Source organism: Ilyonectria robusta (assembly GCF_021365365.1).
Source record: "Ilyonectria robusta strain PMI_751 chromosome Unknown BGZ61scaffold_7, whole genome shotgun sequence".
Classification (NCBI taxonomy): domain Eukaryota; kingdom Fungi; phylum Ascomycota; class Sordariomycetes; order Hypocreales; family Nectriaceae; genus Ilyonectria; species Ilyonectria robusta.
In genome coordinates this window covers 406,196-423,756 of record NW_025764441.1, presented here as the reverse complement: position 1 = coordinate 423,756, position 17,561 = coordinate 406,196, and the positions used below count along the sequence as shown (strand labels likewise).

General features: G+C 55.7%; 5 protein-coding genes across 5 annotated transcripts; 3 read left to right on the top strand and 2 right to left on the bottom strand.

Moving 5' to 3' along the window:
* Window positions 1-796: 796 nt before the first annotated feature.
* Window positions 797-2,871, bottom strand: BGZ61DRAFT_448695 (uncharacterized protein). Its single transcript, XM_046245505.1, has 4 exons — window positions 2,626-2,871; window positions 2,235-2,544; window positions 1,658-2,182; window positions 797-1,606 (listed from the first exon to the last, which is right to left on the bottom strand). Exons 1-4 carry the CDS (start codon window positions 2,644-2,646, stop codon window positions 1,218-1,220), a joined length of 1,245 nt encoding a protein of 414 aa, XP_046105893.1. The 5' UTR covers window positions 2,647-2,871; the 3' UTR covers window positions 797-1,217.
* Window positions 2,872-3,160: 289 nt separating this feature from the next.
* BGZ61DRAFT_530883 (P-loop containing nucleoside triphosphate hydrolase protein) lies at window positions 3,161-5,251 on the top strand (the record flags this gene model as incomplete). Its single annotated transcript, XM_046253626.1, has 2 exons — window positions 3,161-3,382; window positions 3,437-5,251. The coding sequence occupies 2 exons, from the start codon at window positions 3,161-3,163 to the stop codon at window positions 5,249-5,251; spliced, it is 2,037 nt and encodes a 678-aa protein (XP_046105892.1).
* A 1,950-nt stretch (window positions 5,252-7,201) lies between these two features.
* BGZ61DRAFT_476336 (uncharacterized protein) lies at window positions 7,202-8,451 on the bottom strand (the record flags this gene model as incomplete). The annotated part of the gene is made up of 2 exons (XM_046248792.1): window positions 7,202-8,306; window positions 8,348-8,451. 2 exons carry the CDS (start codon window positions 8,449-8,451, stop codon window positions 7,202-7,204), a joined length of 1,209 nt encoding a protein of 402 aa, XP_046105891.1.
* Window positions 8,452-9,092: 641 nt separating this feature from the next.
* BGZ61DRAFT_530882 (uncharacterized protein) lies at window positions 9,093-11,497 on the top strand (the record flags this gene model as incomplete). Its single annotated transcript, XM_046253625.1, has 3 exons — window positions 9,093-9,313; window positions 9,385-11,202; window positions 11,254-11,497. 3 exons carry the CDS (start codon window positions 9,093-9,095, stop codon window positions 11,495-11,497), a joined length of 2,283 nt encoding a protein of 760 aa, XP_046105890.1.
* Window positions 11,498-15,238: 3,741 nt separating this feature from the next.
* On the top strand, window positions 15,239-17,390 carry BGZ61DRAFT_208158 (uncharacterized protein). The gene is made up of 2 exons (XM_046237985.1): window positions 15,239-15,325; window positions 15,681-17,390. Exon 2 carries the CDS (start codon window positions 15,721-15,723, stop codon window positions 17,023-17,025), a length of 1,305 nt encoding a protein of 434 aa, XP_046105889.1. The 5' UTR covers window positions 15,239-15,325; window positions 15,681-15,720; the 3' UTR covers window positions 17,026-17,390.
* The last annotated feature ends 171 nt before the right edge of the window (window positions 17,391-17,561 follow it).

Genomic DNA, 17,561 nt, shown 5'->3' with positions numbered 1-17,561 from the left:
AATCGCTTCTTCACAATAGCCTCTCGTCCCCGTCTCGACGTCGTCCGTGGTGCTTCGCCGGCGCTCAGTTGACCGAACGTGCTCCAGGCGGCGGGTCCCATCGGAGTAATGGGATATCCTCGGCGATCTCTATGTTGGCGATTTAACAGCACCAGGTGTGGCCTGCTAACAAACCCAATAGCGCCCTAGCAGAAGCAGCCTCGCCGTCGTCATCGGAATAAGCATCTACTAATCTCGACCCAGGCGCGCCAGGTTCTGTTCGCGGCCAGCCGTTATCCGAATATCCAATGGCGGTTGCGCATCTGCCCCCGTGCTCGAGCGACAGGTAGGCGGCCGGGGAGCTCTCCATTACCCTGCCCGTAGTCGCGAAGAACCCACTTGGCCAGAACAAACCGACGAATGCGTGGCCCCAAAACGCATCACTTGAGCTAAGTATGGATGTAGGTCGTACTTACAGCGTCCTCCTCCTCCCGCGGTGCGGAATAAGGTCAGAGGCCCTGATCTGCAGAGACCTAAGACCTTATTAGAGGTACTTTCGGCGTGCATAATAAGCCCGGAGATGCCTCTGTCGCCGGACGGCTGGTCTTGACGGGGCCCCGGTGACCAGCCAGTTGTCGGTGGCATTTATTACCAGCACTAGCCCAATGACCTGCTTTGGCTCATGCGAGAAAGTCCCGGAGACGTCATCGTCGAGTCCTGCAAAAGGCCCTTTTCGGTGCCTAATGCCCACTTCCCACAGCGCTGTGTACGTAATTCAGCTGCTTGTTCTGCTGGCAGCTGACTCCATCACGGCTTCGTCACTTGTTCCGTCACCGATGCAGATGCACCTTTTGTTTCGCGCTTGAGTCGGCGTTTTGCTTTTGAATCCTTGCTCCCCACTAGGGAGTGGCTTCAATGCCTCGACTCGGAATAGTCAAGTCAGTCTCAACTTTCTGTCGCCAGGTCTCAACCGCCCAGAACCTGGAAGAGTCTCAGACCTCAGCCCTTCCCGCAGGAACAAACGGGAAGGTGTCAAGCCACAATGGAAACTTGGGAACCGAATTACAAGGCTGGTATTCCATGCTATCAAAACATTTCAGACTACCCAAGATAGACCACCCATCGCTCCAGCAAGCTCGCCGACTGATTACCTACGAAATGGCTTTGGCTCCGAAGGTCCTCCTTGAGTTCTCGTCTTCCAGGATTATCATTCCCCGTCGCTTGTCAATTTGCTCAGCTTACTTCTTCTTCGATGCCTCTGAGTCAACCAGGCTATCTGCCATGGCCTCTGCAGCCGCCTTCTTCAAACGATCGCTGTCGTCCGTCTGAGGCTCCTTGGGCTTCTCCTTCGTGTCCTTCTCGTCCTCGCTATCGCCCAAGCTAAAGGGGTCGTTGTCCGTAATCGGGCTAGGATCAACAGTCGACAGAGGTTGCCATTTACTTGTCCTTGAACCGCCGCTAGGCACGGAATCCTTGGGTGGCACTCGGGGTGACGACTCATACATGTTGATCTCCTCAGTCTCCTCCTTGAAGCCGACCCGTCGGCCATTGCTGCCGGGCTTTGGTGAGGCTGATGGTGGTGGCGGCTTGAACATGCCTGTGTTGGCCATGGGCCGGGTGATCGGAGCTATGACGTTGTCAGTATTCCGGGTTGGCACTCCACAAAGGGGCAACCTACTACCATCCGCGGAGAACTTCATGCCGGCAAAGTCGTCGCTCAGAACCTCTGGATCCGCATCATATCGGTCGTAATCTCCGCTTCGTCGGCTGGACTCTCCAGGGCGACGGAATGGTTCGCCCTGTCTCTGCGCACCGGAACCGGCACCCTCCTCGCTCTCGTCAAAGTTCTCTTCAATCTTCTTCTTTAAATTCGTGATCCACCCATTGACCTTGGTCTGTGTTTCATAGAAACCCTTGCGTAGGTTTTCCTGGATGATGGGGAGGTCGTGGTCGAGGAAGCTGCGTTCGTTCTCGTCGTCCCATGCCTCCTGGTTCTGTCTGGTTCGTCCACCAGTGTGACCTCGATTGGAAGTCCGAGACTCGTAGTCGCCCACGTTGTCAAAGTGCTCCGCAAGTTGGCGCGCATATTGCTCGTCTGCTTCCATTTGCGACATCTGTCCCCTGACCTGCGGTCGGGGAGGCTGGGGGGGTGGCACATCATCATCCTCAGGCTCGTTTCTCGCAGCATCGGGGTCGGTCATCTCTGGCGGCACGTTAGTTCCCCGTATTCTCTACAATGGGAGGCGAGTACGTACCAAGCAACGCGTTAAAGGCGGGCTCGACACGGCCACCGCTAGCCCTCAGGACAGCTTTGATGACACCATCATCCACGGTGGGGAAGGCCTCCTTCAAAATCAATATGTTCTTCTGCGCCTCGGTGAGCGGGCGGGGAGGCTTGGGCGGAGGGGTCTCAGTTGTCGAGGTAGGGGCATTGGCAGTCGCCGCCGCGGTGGTCGCAGGGCCATCGTCTCCGAGGAGGCTGTTCTCCTGAACATCGTCGTCGGACATATCGAGAGGTCGGACAGTGGTAGGCGACTCAGCGCCACTCTCTGCCGTGGCTTTGTTCTGTATATGGGCGGAGTTGTCAGTCTAGTCCTGCGCCGCATCCAGATATCCTGCGTCTCTCTCCAGATTGTCTCGACTTACCGTCTCCGTAGGGGCTGACATATTGTATCACCTAAGTATCTCTCCAGAACACACCGACTGGGGTGGCTTTCAGTTCAGAGTGTGGTCAACTTGATATTCTTCTCTCTTGCAATCTTGCCGAAGGACGAGGACCAAGGGAAATTGGTCGATTTCGCTTCAGCCTGGCTGACCCGTGATAATAAGGCAATGAGGCGCGAGGGGTTGACTGGGCCACGACGCTGATGACGTGCCCCACCTTGATGTGTTCTTGAGCCACACTTAATTCGCCACAGCAGCCAGGCAGCGAGCGGCCCTCTTTATGCTTGCAGGGGGTTCGCATTTCCAGTCTAGGGTAGCTCCCTCGATTCTCGACTTTGAGCTTCCACCGGAACAAACACCGCCTACACTGATGCATGAATCGCCTCAGGAGGGTGTCAAAGATCGTCATGCAGTCAAGTCAATGACTAGTGTTCTGATTTATAGGGAGATAATCGACATTTGACAGTCTTTACACCCCGGCAGGTTGCGGAGGCATGCATCAGAGCTCATCTCCAAAATGGCAGACTTAGATCTTGACTCGTCGTTCATCCCGGCTCTTCACAAACCCGCTGCATTGCTTCCAATTGCGAAACACCGAGAGAGCCTTCTTTATGTCATAGAGAACCACCCAGTCACCATCGTCATTGGCCAGACGGGCTCCGGCAAGACGACGCAGATACCCCAGTTCCTAGAGAGCGCAGGATGGTGTTCCGAAGGAAAAATCATCGGTGTCACACAGGTACTCACCCGTCCCAAGATATGATCAGAATCACTGCTAACAACAACCCTGCAGCCTCGCAGAGTTGCAGCTACTACAGTCGCCCTTCGCGTAGCCGAAGAATTTGGCTGTGAGGTTGGTAAGGAGGTTGGATATTCTATCCGGTTCGAAGATGTCACCTCTGCCACGACAAAAATCAAGTTTCTTACCGATGGACTCCTCATCCGCGAAGCTCTCGTGGACCCCCTACTGACACGATACTCTGTCATCATGGTCGACGAAGCCCACGAAAGGTCCATCAGCACAGACATTCTTCTTGGGCTACTGAAGAAGATCCGCCGGAAGCGTCCGGATCTCCGCATCATCATCAGCAGCGCTACGCTCCAGGCGAAGGAGTTTCTAGATTTCTTCACACAAAGTGGCGACGACCAGGGACCCAAGGGCAACGGCGACGCGAAGGATACCATCGGAACAATTGTCAGCCTCGAGGGTAGGACATACCCAATCGACATCCTTTATCTCGAATCCCCCGCGGAGGACTACATGGAGAAAGTCATCAAAGTCATCTTTGACATACACACCCAAGAGGGCGAGGGTGATATCCTGGTATTCCTGACTGGCCGAGAGGAGATTGACAATGCCCTCGAGGCCGTGGCTGATCGAATGGCTGAGCTCGACGCGAGGTATGGCCCGTTGATGGCACTACCTCTATATGCTGGCCTTTCGAGCGAACAACAAATGTACGTTTTTGACAAACCGCCCGAGAGGACAAGGAAAGTAGTGTTCTCGACGAATATTGCCGAGGCATCGGTAACTATCGATGGAATCGTTTTTGTGGTCGACACCGGATTTGTCAAGTTGAGGGCCTACAACCCGAGAACTGGCATCGAGTCACTGACGGCCACGCCCATCTCCAAGGCAGCAGCATCGCAGCGAGCTGGCCGAGCAGGTCGAACACGTCCTGGGAAGTGCTTCCGACTATATACGGAGCAAAGTTACCAGACGTTGCCAGAAGCCAATATCCCTGAACTGCAAAGATCGAACCTGGCTCCTGTCATTCTGCAACTGAAGGCTCTCGGCATTGACAACGTCGTCCGATTCGATTTCTTGAGCTCTCCGCCGGCCGAATTAATGTCCAAAGCACTTGAACTACTCTATGCCCTGGGAGCCTTGGACGAATACGCAAAGCTTACGAAGCCACTTGGATCGAGGATGGCTGAGCTGGCAGTTGAGCCTATGATGGCTAAGACCTTGCTCTCGGCGCAGTCATTTGGATGCCTCAGTGAGATGTTGACTATTGCGGCCATGACGACGTTGGGCGGAAGCGTGTGGTTCCACCATGATGGAGAGAGGAAGAAGATGGAGACGTCGAGGAGGAAGTTTGCTGTGGAAGAGGGTGACCACTTGACACTACTGAACGCCTACCAAGCATTTGTCACAAAGGGGAAGAAGAAGGCCAAATTTTGTCACGAAAACAACCTCAACTACAAGTCAATGACTCGGGCAGTGAGTATCCGAGCACAGCTGAAGCGGTACCTGGAGAGGTTCAGCATCAACGTGGACGAGACACTGGCCGGCCAAGCCTCCGCTTCGGCATCGACGGATAACACGACAAAGGCGGAGCAGATCCGGCGGTGTTTGACGGCGGGCTACTTTGCACATGTGGCCAGGATGCAACCCGATGGGACGTTCCGCAACGTTGAGGGCGGGACTGTGCTATACGCGCATCCGAGCTCGCTCATGTTCAACCGTAAAGCGGACTGGGTCATTTTCCACGAGGTGATGGAAACGGGCAGTAAGATTTTCATCCGGGATCTGACCAAGATCGAGAAGGCATGGCTCCTGGAGTACGCCCCCGAGTTCTACAAAGTGGCGGACAGGCCCGGATGAACAAGATGAGACGCCGGACATGGTCTTTGCGCAGCGGCGCGTCTTGGCCCGTCCCTCGTTGAATCGAGAGTACGGGGACTGGATGAGGCGTATCCAGAAAGCGGTGAAACCGCCGAACAGCTGCGTCCGTGAGGATTCAATTAGGGTTTCATACATATTGATGAGGGGGAACGCAAGGATGACTAGAGATGCAAGGGTGAGGGATTTGGAGGCGAGATGTCATTGAAGTTGGCCGTATTTAGTGGTGTGACCTAGGGTTGGACGGCTGCAAGGGAGGGGACGCTTGATACCGTCCAGCATTGCGGAATGAGATACATACAAGATTCAGCAGCAACATTGTGTTGATAGCACACGCAACTACCTTCCCGAGCAAACGTTATTATAGGGAGACTAGGTGAGGTATATCAAGCGATGGTGGTGTGGGACATGGGCAGATGCAGCATCGCGGTTTTTTATCACAACAACCCTGGCAGAGGAGCAATACGCGTACCCAGGTGGGTTAGGGCGGTGATACCGGCCGTAGGTGCGGGCGTCTCGGAGGACTATCAATGTCAAACAATGGACAGGACAGGATGGACAGGGCCGAGATGATGTGCATTTGTGTGGCGGCAACTACGTAGCAATCTCAAGCAGCCAAGTTTCTGGCAACTTTAACTTATTTGGGGATGCAGTAATTCTACAGCCGATGGGCATTTACGTAGTATTCGCGCACGATAGATGCGAGGAGGCATCCAACCTGCCATCAATCTCAGATCCCCCATCTTGCATTGTCGAGGACGATGTCCCTGCAATCTTGGATCGTAGCTGGACTCACTGCCGAATCGTGCAAGTTCCAGGCCAGAAATGAAAAGAGGAGCACCGACTGGGGACGAGTAAGGCATTGGCGCAGGTCATCTCCGCCGCGAATTGCGTACGTAGTAATTAGGTTGTAGGACAGAAAACCCACCGAAGGTGAACAACACAGAGCGCACTTGTGCAGGTGCAGGGTCCATATGGCGATGGATGAGGAATAATGCGATAATAGCAGTACATCCTGCGGCACTATTATTGCATTGGCCTATGCCACCTTACCGAGCTGGTTGACACAGACCGCTGGATGCGCCGTAGTGCGAGCAGGAAGCAGGAAAGTTGCGAGGTCGCAGGGATGGAGGATACAAGCGGATGGGCTACGGCGGAGGAGTGACAGTCGCCGATATCCGACAACTGGTTTTTTGATACTGGGTATGAGCGGAGTGGATGATGGCCCTTCTGGGACTAGGGCCAGGGGTAGCTAACTTATTAGGGAGCGTAGGAGCTTACAGCTCCAGCTTGTAATTCACAGTATGCAACAAAGCGCAAAGCGCAAAGTCCGCCGCTGTGTTAATTAGTGACTGTGGCACTGTAACACTGTGGAGGCAGGGACATGCCGTGACAATGACGGCATTTAATGGGTAAGGTACCGAGGCTGCGACCGGCGATTTCACGGCGGACACATGATAAACAAGACAGAGGCAGAGACACACAGGAGCATCTCCCCCACAGCATGTCTTGCTCCCCCGATGCGCCACAACACAGTTCGATAGTGCATACAAGTAGGATGCACGTACGAATGACGGCGACGACGTACCTGCATGATGCCCCAGCGAGCCAACAAGCCCCTGGCGCGCCACTTGCGGATGGATGCGCGGAGTGCTTTTCCTCTTACAGCGAGCTTCCATATGACGCCCCTTCCGGGCCCCATTCCACGGCCCCAGTGGCTGCACCGAGTCAAACCGTCAGCCAGTCTCGTGCGCCGGGTGCCTTGTCCTCGGGTCTGGGTTTGGATCGACGGCCTAATCTGCATGTTGTGCAAAATGAAAGAGATGCAAGCTCGAGATGCAAGCATGCACACCCACTCATTTTCTGGATTTTCCGCTGTGAGGCGCGAGGCTTGTGCAGGGCCGGGCGGTTCGCTTTCGCTATGCAGGGCGCTCATCGAGCAGTCGTGCAGCCGCCCCGCGAAGGAACTGCTGCTTGTTGATGATGTGGATGTGACGAATGTCTCTGAACAGCGGTCATTGCGCTAATGAGGGCGTTGAATTCCTGGAAATGAAGGAAGGCGCAGCATCTGTTTACTTTTTTTCTCCGAACCGACGCCGTTGTCTCTGATGGAAACAGAGACAGACAGGACACGCGTGTTGTCTCTGTGTAAGGTCGTGACATCCATCTCGACATTACCACAGTCGCACAATGACCGACCACCCCTTGGCCAGACACCGACTGAAGCCCCAGGTGACTTCGCTCGCACGCTGGCTCGTAACAGGCAGGCAGCTTGGCGCGCAGGTCCTTGACTCCGTGGTCCCTGATCCTCTCGGTCCCTGATCCCCTCGGTCTTGATCCCCTTGGTGCGCGCCGCGGGTGTCTCATCCGTCGCCGTGGCCAACCCCAGCAAGCCATGTCTCTTGTTCGACAACTTGCAGGGCCTCCGGTGGTGAAAGCCTGGGTGGTGGATGGCGGCGGCTTGGGTGGATAACCGCCCCGTCCACCCAATCTCGTCTCGACGCCCTCCCCCCTTTGCGCCTCTGCAGGTTTTCCACGCCCCTTCCAAGGATCATGGGAACCAAAGAAGCCCCGGCCGAGGATCCACACTCCAATCTCTCTTGGGGAGCCCTGGAAGAGGACCCGACGCAAATCGTCCAATGGCGCCCCGGATGACATCCACTGATGGGGGACTTGTCCGGGTTGCACTGCACCGTCGACCGCCTTCTCAGGGGGGAATATCGCGACTCGTGGTGACTTGCTGGACGGATTGAACGAGGATAGCATGAAGATGAGAGGAGAAGAATAGGGATCCATTCGAATCATTGGGTCGCCCCCTCCCGTCCCCTCCGGCAGCACCCAAATTAGAATGCTAGTGCTACCAGAAGGTGGACCGGGTCCCGTAGCGTACGTTGGGTGCTGCGTGCCCTGTAATTGCTGGTGGCTGTCAGCACGTCTTACGCATTGCAGGCCTCGTCGCCTGTCGCCAGCGCTGGGAGCCGCGACGCTCCAGGAGCCCTGCACGGAACATGACAGCCCTGCCAGGGCCCGTCGGTACCTGACAGCATGTACGCAGCCCGCTGTAGCGAAGCTCCATACCACTGGGGCTGGGGGGCTGGACTCGCCTGGGCCGCGCCGCCACGTCCCCGGTCGGTCCCTGGCCCCCCGTTGGAAGGCCCGCCGTAGCCCGTTCCTCTATCCATCCCATTTCGTCTTCTCCTCCCTCTTGGCCCTTTCCTACGACTTCTCTTCTCATCGTCAGTCCCTCTCTTCTTCTCCAACTGTCGACCGATCCCGACGACGACGGCAACCCCCTCCGTCCCTCTCCCTCATCTGCCTGCCAGCGGGCTCGTCATTCTTTTATTTGCTTAATTCGGGATTCTTGCTTTGACAAGTTCCCGCCCGTCACTCATTCCTTTCGTTGGCGCGTCCGGTCCAGATCCCGCTCAACCAGCGACTTCTGTCCCTCTTTACACAACACCACTGCCAAATCTCTGGCTCTCGCTCGCTGGCTTTTTTGGCTCCTTGGTTGACTTCCTTTGCCGCATAATTTCGCTCGACTTCTTGCCGTTCATTCTGCTTTCCGCCCCTCGACGAAACGAAGAACACAAACACCGGTCGATCACCCACCCCGACGTCAATCGCACTGTCGATCTACCCAGCAAATCATAAATCTTAATGGTCATGACAGCAGTTTTTGGGATATAATTCGAAAGCCTTAATCCTCTATTTTCAACGCACCCGTAATCTCGTTTTGTGGAGGAAACATCGTCGACACTTTTCTGTTGTCATCCCCTCGTTACAGTTGCCGTTGTAGGCGAATCAACCCAAGCATCCCTTCACCATGGAACTCACCGGCAACGAGGGCTATCGCCTGCAGCCCCGAATCAATGTCCGGCGAGATGCTTTACCCGCAGCCAGCCCACAGGTCGCCACATCTACGGTTAATGTTGTTTCCCGAATGTTTGGTCGATCATCCGCTTCTAAATGCGAGGAGAACCCCAACTTGAACACTTGCGAGAAGCCCGCTAGTGTCAGCACTCCCATGATCGTTGCGGTCGTAGTGTAAGTTCATCAAACCCCCGTTGAGCTCTGGGAGCCTCCGAGTCGATCGGATATGGTACTGACTATTTTAGTGTCCCGGTTGTGCTTATTGCCGGCCTACTCTTATATCTCCACCGCAAAAATGTCCAGAGACAGAGAATGGAGGATGTCCAGGATCCTCACAAGAGCTTGGACTTTGGTATGGGCGACAAGAAATCAAACCGCAAGAGCCTGTTCATGGGAGGTGGTGAGAAGGGCTTGCATCACAAACAGAGCCAGCTCTCCATGGACATGAACCTATCTTCCCCCTACCTGTTGCCCCCGGGTCTTCAGCAGTCTCGCGAGTCGCTCCACTCCCTTGCTCGTTCGCTCGGCAACGACAACCAGGACCCGTACCAGCAGGTTACAAACTACACCAACAGCGAGACTGGCTCCATGCGATCCATGCCTTATAGCAAGGAGGGTTCCTCACTTTACACCAAGTCAAGCAAGCGCATGTCCACCACCACAGGACGGTCTATTCCCTCTCAGAGGATGCCTCCTCGGACCAACTCTCTTCCCAAATCACCCACATCTCCTTCGGACGTCAAGATTGACCCATTTTCTCTTCCTTCCATGCCTCAGCCTGCTCACAAGCTTCAATCCCCCGTTGAGTCTGAGAAAGATTCCTTCCAGCCCAAAGCTATCATCCCCGAGATTGGCACCGTTTCCGACTTCGAAGACAAGCACGATGTCCCTTTCATTCAGCAGCCGCAGCCTGCTCGATCCAAGAGCCCCCAGTTCGAGTTGCCCGCTCTTTCCGAAGCTAGCAGCAACAGCGGCACGCCCGTCGCCGATGGATTCCCCTTGCCTCCTCACCGCGGCCGCGAGTCCAATGGTGCTGGCCTTGGCTTGAACTTCCACCTCCCCAAGGGTCCCGTTCCCGACGTCCCTCACTCTGCCCCTCTCCCGGCCTATGACCAGCAGCCCGCCGACTCCAAATTTGCCCCGTACCAACCTGAGATCCAGACCACCGAGCACTACGACGATTATGAGGACTTTGACCGTGGTCGTTCGGCTCAGCGAGCCTCGTTCGTGGAGGACATTCCCCCGCAGCAAGCGCAGGGCCTGGGAGTTCCTAACCAGGATAACAAGCGATTGTCAGTCGGATTCCGCCCTCTGCCTCCGGATGAGGTTACCGAGTCTGAGGACCCCGAGTACCGTGCCAACCGTATCCGATCCTTTTACAAGGAGTATTTCGAGGAGAGCGGCGGCAAGGAGCCCCCGCCACCCATGCCTGCTCCTCCTCGCGGACAGCAGTACTATGAAGATTACGACCAAGGCTACCTGGGCGAGGCCGCGGCTTACTTTGACCCCGAAACCAATGCCTTCGTCATGCCCTACGCGGAGCCTGTTACTCGTCGTGCCATGACTCCTCCTCCGACCGGCCGCCAATTCCGTCCTGGACCTGGAGGTCCTGGCCCCCGTGGACCTCGTCCCCACGGTCCTCAGGGCTCGATTGGAGGCATGAGCCTTCCCGGCGGTCCTCGAGGTCGTCCCCGTGCTGGATCCGCTATGGGTCCTCGTGCTGGTTCCGCCATGGGTTCTCCTAGATCCGCTATGGGTTCTCGTGCTGGATCTGCCTTCGGCCCCCGACCTGACTCCTCCGCCTCCGCGAGAATGCGCCAACAGCCCAAGAAGAACCTCCCGCCACCGGCACCCCTGACGACACTTCCCACGCCCTCAAAGCTCAAAGATGACTCGTTTGCCATCATGGGCGCCATCGACTTTGCTCCTCCTGACCGTATCAAGGATACTGCCGCCGGCCGTTCCCAAAGCCCATTCGGTGAGAGGCGCCCGTACTCTCCTCAGGTGCCCGCCGCCACTCCCGTCGTCTCGGCCTTTGAGGAGCTGGCCGCTCTCCCCAGCCCGTAAGTTTTAAGACTTCTAACTCGGTGAGACACAAACTAACTTCGTCACAGTCATTTGCTCCGCAAGTCGAGTACGTTCACTGGTCTGGATTTCGCACCTCCCAAGAAGTTCAAGGATGCAGACACCATGAGCGATGCTGGAAGTATCAGGAGTAACCGCAGCGGAATCTCAGCGGCCCAGCTGGGAGCTATCCGTGGTGGAGCTGGTCGTGTCAGCCGTCTTCCGGGAGATACCGTCTTCACGCAAGCCTCGCTGGGAGACCAACTGAAGCCTCAATGGGGTATGCGCCAATGAGCGTAAAACCTCCATTAGGTTTCAGTGTCTGAGACTGCGGCTGGTAACCACGTGAAGGCCGCTCTCGGAACTTGCCATTTCTGACATTGCGTTAAATCACAGCGTGCGCGGAATTTGTCATTTTTCTTCATATTTCATTTTCCCGCTTCACCGGCGTACTTTGAGGGTCATGACGACTGGCGAAATTTCTTTCTCTTATTGTGTCTTGGGCAGCAACTTGCAAGGCTTTGCATATAGAAGGGTAGGAAAACCACACATGACAAACTAGATGACGACTACCTGTCTGGGCGACGTCCAGCAAATTGTACATAGGTCAATTGGATGTGGTGTTGACCGATTCAATCAACACTGTCATATTCTTCTTCTACGGACACTATAGTCTTTTTTTGGTGTGAATAAGTCGTGCTGACATACTTGGATCTTCAGTGAGGTTGTATTGGAGGAACTCTGTCTTCTGTCGAATTTTGTACTTAGAAGATCCGTGACGACCTTGCAAACACCAAGAAGAACGTCGTTACCCCTGAGACATGGCCATTACTTCCATGATGCGGTTTGGACTTAGAAGTGCTCTGAACAAGATACAACGCACGAGCTAGGGTGAGAGCTCTGGCATGTTAGCTTACTCAGGTTAGAGAAGTAGACGATGTCTTAGTCTTCTTCTGAAGCGTTCATTGCTAGCCTCGAACAGCATCTACTGCACACTACTCCTTTTACGGCAAACCTCAGCTCGAAAAGATATATAATTTTAATCAACAATTTTGGGTTGCTTAGGCATATTGAGGATGTTGGTGTGATGATTACGTTATTGCAGATGTTAGACACTGGCTGACGTTGACTTTAGTTCTCGCAATGAGTCTTTTCCAGTTGCAAATATTTGGCCCCAGCTGGTAGACCAGACATACGCTGCTCCGTTTCGCAAAAGATACTATCGAGTAATATGGGGAGAGTTGTATGAGGCGTAGTCGGTGGCGTGCAAGTGCTAACTGGACTAATTAAGCACGATTTCTCGGGTTGGAAGGTGGTCTGTAAATAAGCGCACCGATGCGACACATGTATGAATAAATGGGTTTACGAACTGTTGATGTTCGGTGGTTTGCTATTTTCAGCACGGTAGCGGAATTCACACGACCTGATTCCGATGCACATGTCGGGCTGGGGGAGACCAACCATGAGCCCACCAGTGACAGCGATCAGCCATAGTAGGCTAAAGGCGGCGAGGTTCAGGAACGAACCCTATTGGAAAAGAAACGGCAAAGGAATGGCAAAGGAATGGCACAGGGGAAACGTTTCAGTGGAGCCAACGCTATCGGCTGCGACTAGGATGAGGATGCTCGGTTGCTCGATGGAGCAGCTGAGCCACTGTAGAACTCGTATACCCAGGCCGATCACGACACGAAGGAAAAGCACAAGCAAGGTGAGGGAATTTTTAGAACCGACATTGGAGCCAACGTCAGAATGGGATTGGGCGACGGAATAAGCGCAACAGTCAGCAGCATCGTACATGGCATCTTTGGATCGGAGCCGGCGTTATATTTAAGGCCAGGCGCAGGGCCAGCCACAGACACGCGACCAGATTCCCTATTTTTGGGAGGGCGGAGGGAGATGAGGAGTGGAGACTGGGTTGGTTGGTTGCAGTGCGGAGGCTTGGTGGCGGATTGTTTGGGGGATAGCTTGAGATGAATGGCGATGGCAAGGTGTGAGGGAGCTGAGGTGGCAAATAACGAGCGAGAGAGGGTTGGATTTGATCCCAGATCAACCAGCTGATGGAGCCAAAGGAAATCTACGAGCTTACTGGTGGAAGGTGATTGCCTGGTTCGCGTGCCAATGTTCATCCAGTTTATCAGTCCATCATCAACCGGGGGCAAGATCTGGATCGGGGTAATAGGTCCACTGCTACTAGTAGGGATTGCGGTTTGGCCGCGATATTGGTGGTGATGAACACGGCTGGTGATTGCGTCTTGAGCTGATAAGTAACAGATAACAAGCCGTTGGCCATACCCAGACACTGTACTACGTAGTACGCAAACTAGGCATGATATGATGGAGTGCTCATGTCGCATCTCCCGGTGGCTTTTTGTCTCATTGCTCGCCGTTCCGCGGCGCCGCGTCTCATTTGGTGCTGAGGTTATCCATGCTCGCGGCCTGGCAAATGGTGCGCCCACAGCGTCGCATCGCAGTGCGGTGAATTGGAAAATTACACAGTGGGACCGTGATAGCCTGGGGAAGCAGCCGTCGTTTTCATTGCTTTTCACTCTCGACGTATATTTAGGCCGGGATTACAGCAAACGGACGCGTTCCAAACGGCGGGAAGGGAGAGTGGGGGGAATGTCTGCAGTTTGACTATTGACTATTGAAGCCCAACGGCCAGGATGGGCGCGATGCGATGCATTCCACACGATACCGGCTAAAGTGGATATTCTCGAGTCGATGGGTTCTCGATGCCACCGTCACTGTCACCGTCAAAGACCAGTTGCCGATGAATGCCATTGTGTCACTCATCATGACTGGCCGCCCAGCGTGCACAAGCTCACAGGGGGGGACGTCGTAACGTAGCGGGCCCCCCGGATTCCCAGCTCCAAGGCAGCTTGCTCGGCGCGCTCGCATCGATCGCGATGGCACACCCGATGGGGAAAGGATTGCAACGCTTCTTTGCAATTGGGCCGCGATTTTCCCTTTGCTCGCTGGGCTGCGGGTGGGAGAAAAAGGTTGTTGCGGCCGACGTTCCATCGGAGGCTGCAGGCGGAGAGGAACAGGAAATTGAGCCCTCGCCGTGTGCGGCGACGTGCGGCGCTGTGGCACAACCCAACACCCACTGTAGGTTTTTGCTTGCTTCTCTCATGTCCGGTGGACGGGACCATCCCTACCAGGTTTTGAATTGCACATAAGCACTTGCTGCCGGGTGTTGGGGGGTTTTTGCTTCAGGTTTATCTTATTTCACCGCGCTTTAGTCCATCTGCAGGAGCATCCGTTAACCATACGTAGTGTGTACCGTACCCGTACCCGTAGTGAGTGGGCTCTCATCAGTGTCATGACATGTGGTGCCCGTCATTGTTCGCCTGAGGGCTGGCCTGGAATCCTGCGCCACACGGCGGCACGACGGGCACCTGAACTATTTACATGGGCTTGTTAGTGTTAGCACGTTGGTCGGTGCTGGAGCTGGAGCGGTGGACGAGGAGGTCCGAATACAAGTCCCCGCCTCGTATCTGAGCTTGCGTCCAGGTGGGCTTCCCAAGGCGCTAGGACTGCAGCATGGCACCTTTTTTCCCTTTTTTCCCTCGCGCGCGTCACCGTTCACGTTCTCGACAACCGGATTCCCAGACACGCAGGCTAGCCACAGTTCTGCAGAGAGACGCAGAGACGCTCCCGTCAAGTCAAAGTGTGCGCCCTTGGCGGTCTCAGGCCCAAACTCCACCCGACCGCGTCCGCCGAACGGACCCGCTGAACCAGGAGCCACGGTCTGGTTCCAGCGCCTCTGCAGCGCCTCGCAGCGGTTCAACGCTGTCGGCGCAAGCCCCGGGAGAAACAAGCTCGAGTGGACGGGGGGGACCCAGCGAAGAAGGGAAAAAAAAAGACGCGCTCTACGGTCCGCTGCCAGCTGCCCACTGTACTGTTGACGAGAGCCCCGTAACGTCAGGTCTCCAACGCCCAGCGCCCAGTACCTACCGACCCAGCACAGCAACCGCCTGGGCTCCCCGCGCCTTTTGTCTCGCACCACCTGCTCCGTCAACCGCAACCAACCATCTTCGTCTCGTTCATCCGCGCCCACACGGCGAAACGCTTCCTCTGACAACCTCGTCTCCGCCTTCGCCCACCACGCAAAGATAACAGGTACGTCGTCTCGCAATCCGCACCCGCCGCACGCCGATCCTGCGCTGCTGCTGCCGCCACGCGCGACCATGCGCTGCCATGCCATGCGCCCTCCCGTCTCGCTCGCTCGCCAGTCTCGAGTCGAGAACCCACTCCCATTCCCCAAAACGACTTCTCACGCTATCCCATCCACCATTCCAACGCCTTGATGGCCGCTTTCAATACCTACTGCCCTCCATCGCCCTTTGTTCTGTTAATTAATCCCCCTGACCCATCCTTTGCAACCGCATCTGTTTTCCCCTCTCCTTTACCCGACCCTCGCCGCCGTGCTTTGCGTGAAGCATCGCCCGACCGCTGACATGCTTCTCAACTACAGGCAGTTGCCCAGCGAAGGCACTCCGGGCGCCAGCATCACAATGTCCAACACTCAAGGGGGAACTCCCGCCACCGGCGAGGCCTCGGTTCCCGCTCCGACTACCGCTGCCGAGTCCCAAGCCACCTCCGCCGCCGAATCGTCCTCCGCCGCCGCCGCGCCCACCTCAGAATCCGTCTCCGAGCCAGCGACGAGCGCCGCTGCATCGTCTTCGCAAGCCCAAGAAACCAGTTCAGCACAAGAGACTCAATCCGCCGAGACTACCGCCGCTGCATCGTCATCAGATAGTCCAGTTCCCTCCTCGACCGAACCGTCCTCGACCCAGCAGCAGCCCAGTAGCACTGCTCAGAACGAGCAGACATCCACCTCGCCTACCGAAGCTGCCAGCAGCAGCAGCGACACCAACAACGACAGCAGTAGTCAGGACAACCAAACTTCCTCTACTCGAACTACCGAGGAGGTATCCACCGTTGTCACTGTTACGAACAGCGATGGGGCTGCCCAGACGAGCGTCGTCGTTATTCGAACCATTACCACCAACCAGGCCGCCACCGGGACAAGCTCAGAGACTGCCGCGACCACTACCTCGGCTTCCAAGGACATCAATAACTCGGGGGGTTCGAGTGGAGGTCTGAGCCAGCAGAGCAAGGTTGCCATCGGGGTTGTTGTGCCTATCGCTGCAATTGCCATCTTGGCCCTCATTGGCCTCTTCTGGTGGAAGAAGCGTCGCTCCCGCAAGCAGGCTGAGGAGGAACGTCGAAAGGAGGTTGAGGACTATGCCTACAACCCCAATGCCGACCCTACCATCCCCGCAGTTGGCATGACCGATGGCAGTTATGAGATGAGGGAGGAGGCGGCTTCGGGTTACCGCGGCTGGGGCAACACTACAGTTGGCTCCACCGGCCGCAAAGCCTCAACCACCATGTCCGGCGGCCAGACTGGCCAGGCTTATTCGGATGCTACGTCACCTACGGCTCACATGTCCGACGGCAGATCCGGCGAACCCTTGATGGATGGCTCATACTCACCCGAGGGCGAGATTCTCGGTGTCATGGGCCCCTCTTCAGCCAACAATCGCGGGGGTGATGTGCACCGCGGTCCCTCCAACGCCTCTTCCTCATACAGTGCTGCCAGGTCCGACGGTTCCGATCCCATGGGTACCTCGTACGGCGCCGGTGGAACGTACTACGACCAGTACGGCCAGAATAACCCATACAATGACGGAGGTCCGCGACCTGACGTCCCCGGCGCACCTGTGATCCGCGATAACCCTGCGCGGCGCAACACTCGCATCGAGAACCCCTCTCACTACCCTCAACAGAGCGCGGGCATTTCTCAAAACTTTTAAACGAAAACCACCGTCTGGGGCAGTGAATCCCGCCGCCCCTAGAGCTTTCCTTATATTCAAGATACCCGCCTCCTGTCGAAGACTCTCGCTTGGAAGTGGATTATGCACTGGCGTTTGATTTTTTGGCATCGTTTCTTTTGTTCTATTTGATGAGGGGGATATTTTCATGTCTCTGCCATTTACCTCGGCAGACTCACCTAACCTAATCGCTCCTTGAAAAATCGACGTCTCCTGTCGGGTGTTGTACCACCAGAAACAAGAGCATATCCGTTTTTTTACTCCCTTTCGAACGTTTCCACGGAATGGAATCAACACGAAGGGGCGACTTGCACGACAACGCTCGCTCCTGAAACGCTTATATCATGAGATGGAAATGTACATACGGTGGCTGTGGAAGAACAGGGCCGTGAGGGCTCGAAGTAATGGGGATGTTTCGGCGATGTATATCGGCTTCGAGGCCCTGTGAGTTGGAATGTATGGTGGATGGATGGATGTAAAACGAGAAGGATGGGGGGCTTAACTAGAAGTTATATCTG

Coding starts and splice junctions, on each gene's coding strand:
- BGZ61DRAFT_448695 (XM_046245505.1), bottom strand. CDS start 2,646: ATGTCAGCCCCTACGGAGACG. Junction 2,545..2,625: donor TGTCAGCCCCTACGGAGACG/GTAAGTCGAGAC, acceptor GCCCATATACAG/AACAAAGCCACGGCAGAGAG. Junction 2,183..2,234: donor CGCCTTTAACGCGTTGCTTG/GTACGTACTCGC, acceptor ACGTGCCGCCAG/AGATGACCGACCCCGATGCT.
- BGZ61DRAFT_208158 (XM_046237985.1), top strand. CDS start 15,721: ATGTCCAACACTCAAGGGGGAACTCCCGCCACCGGCGAGGCCTCGGTT.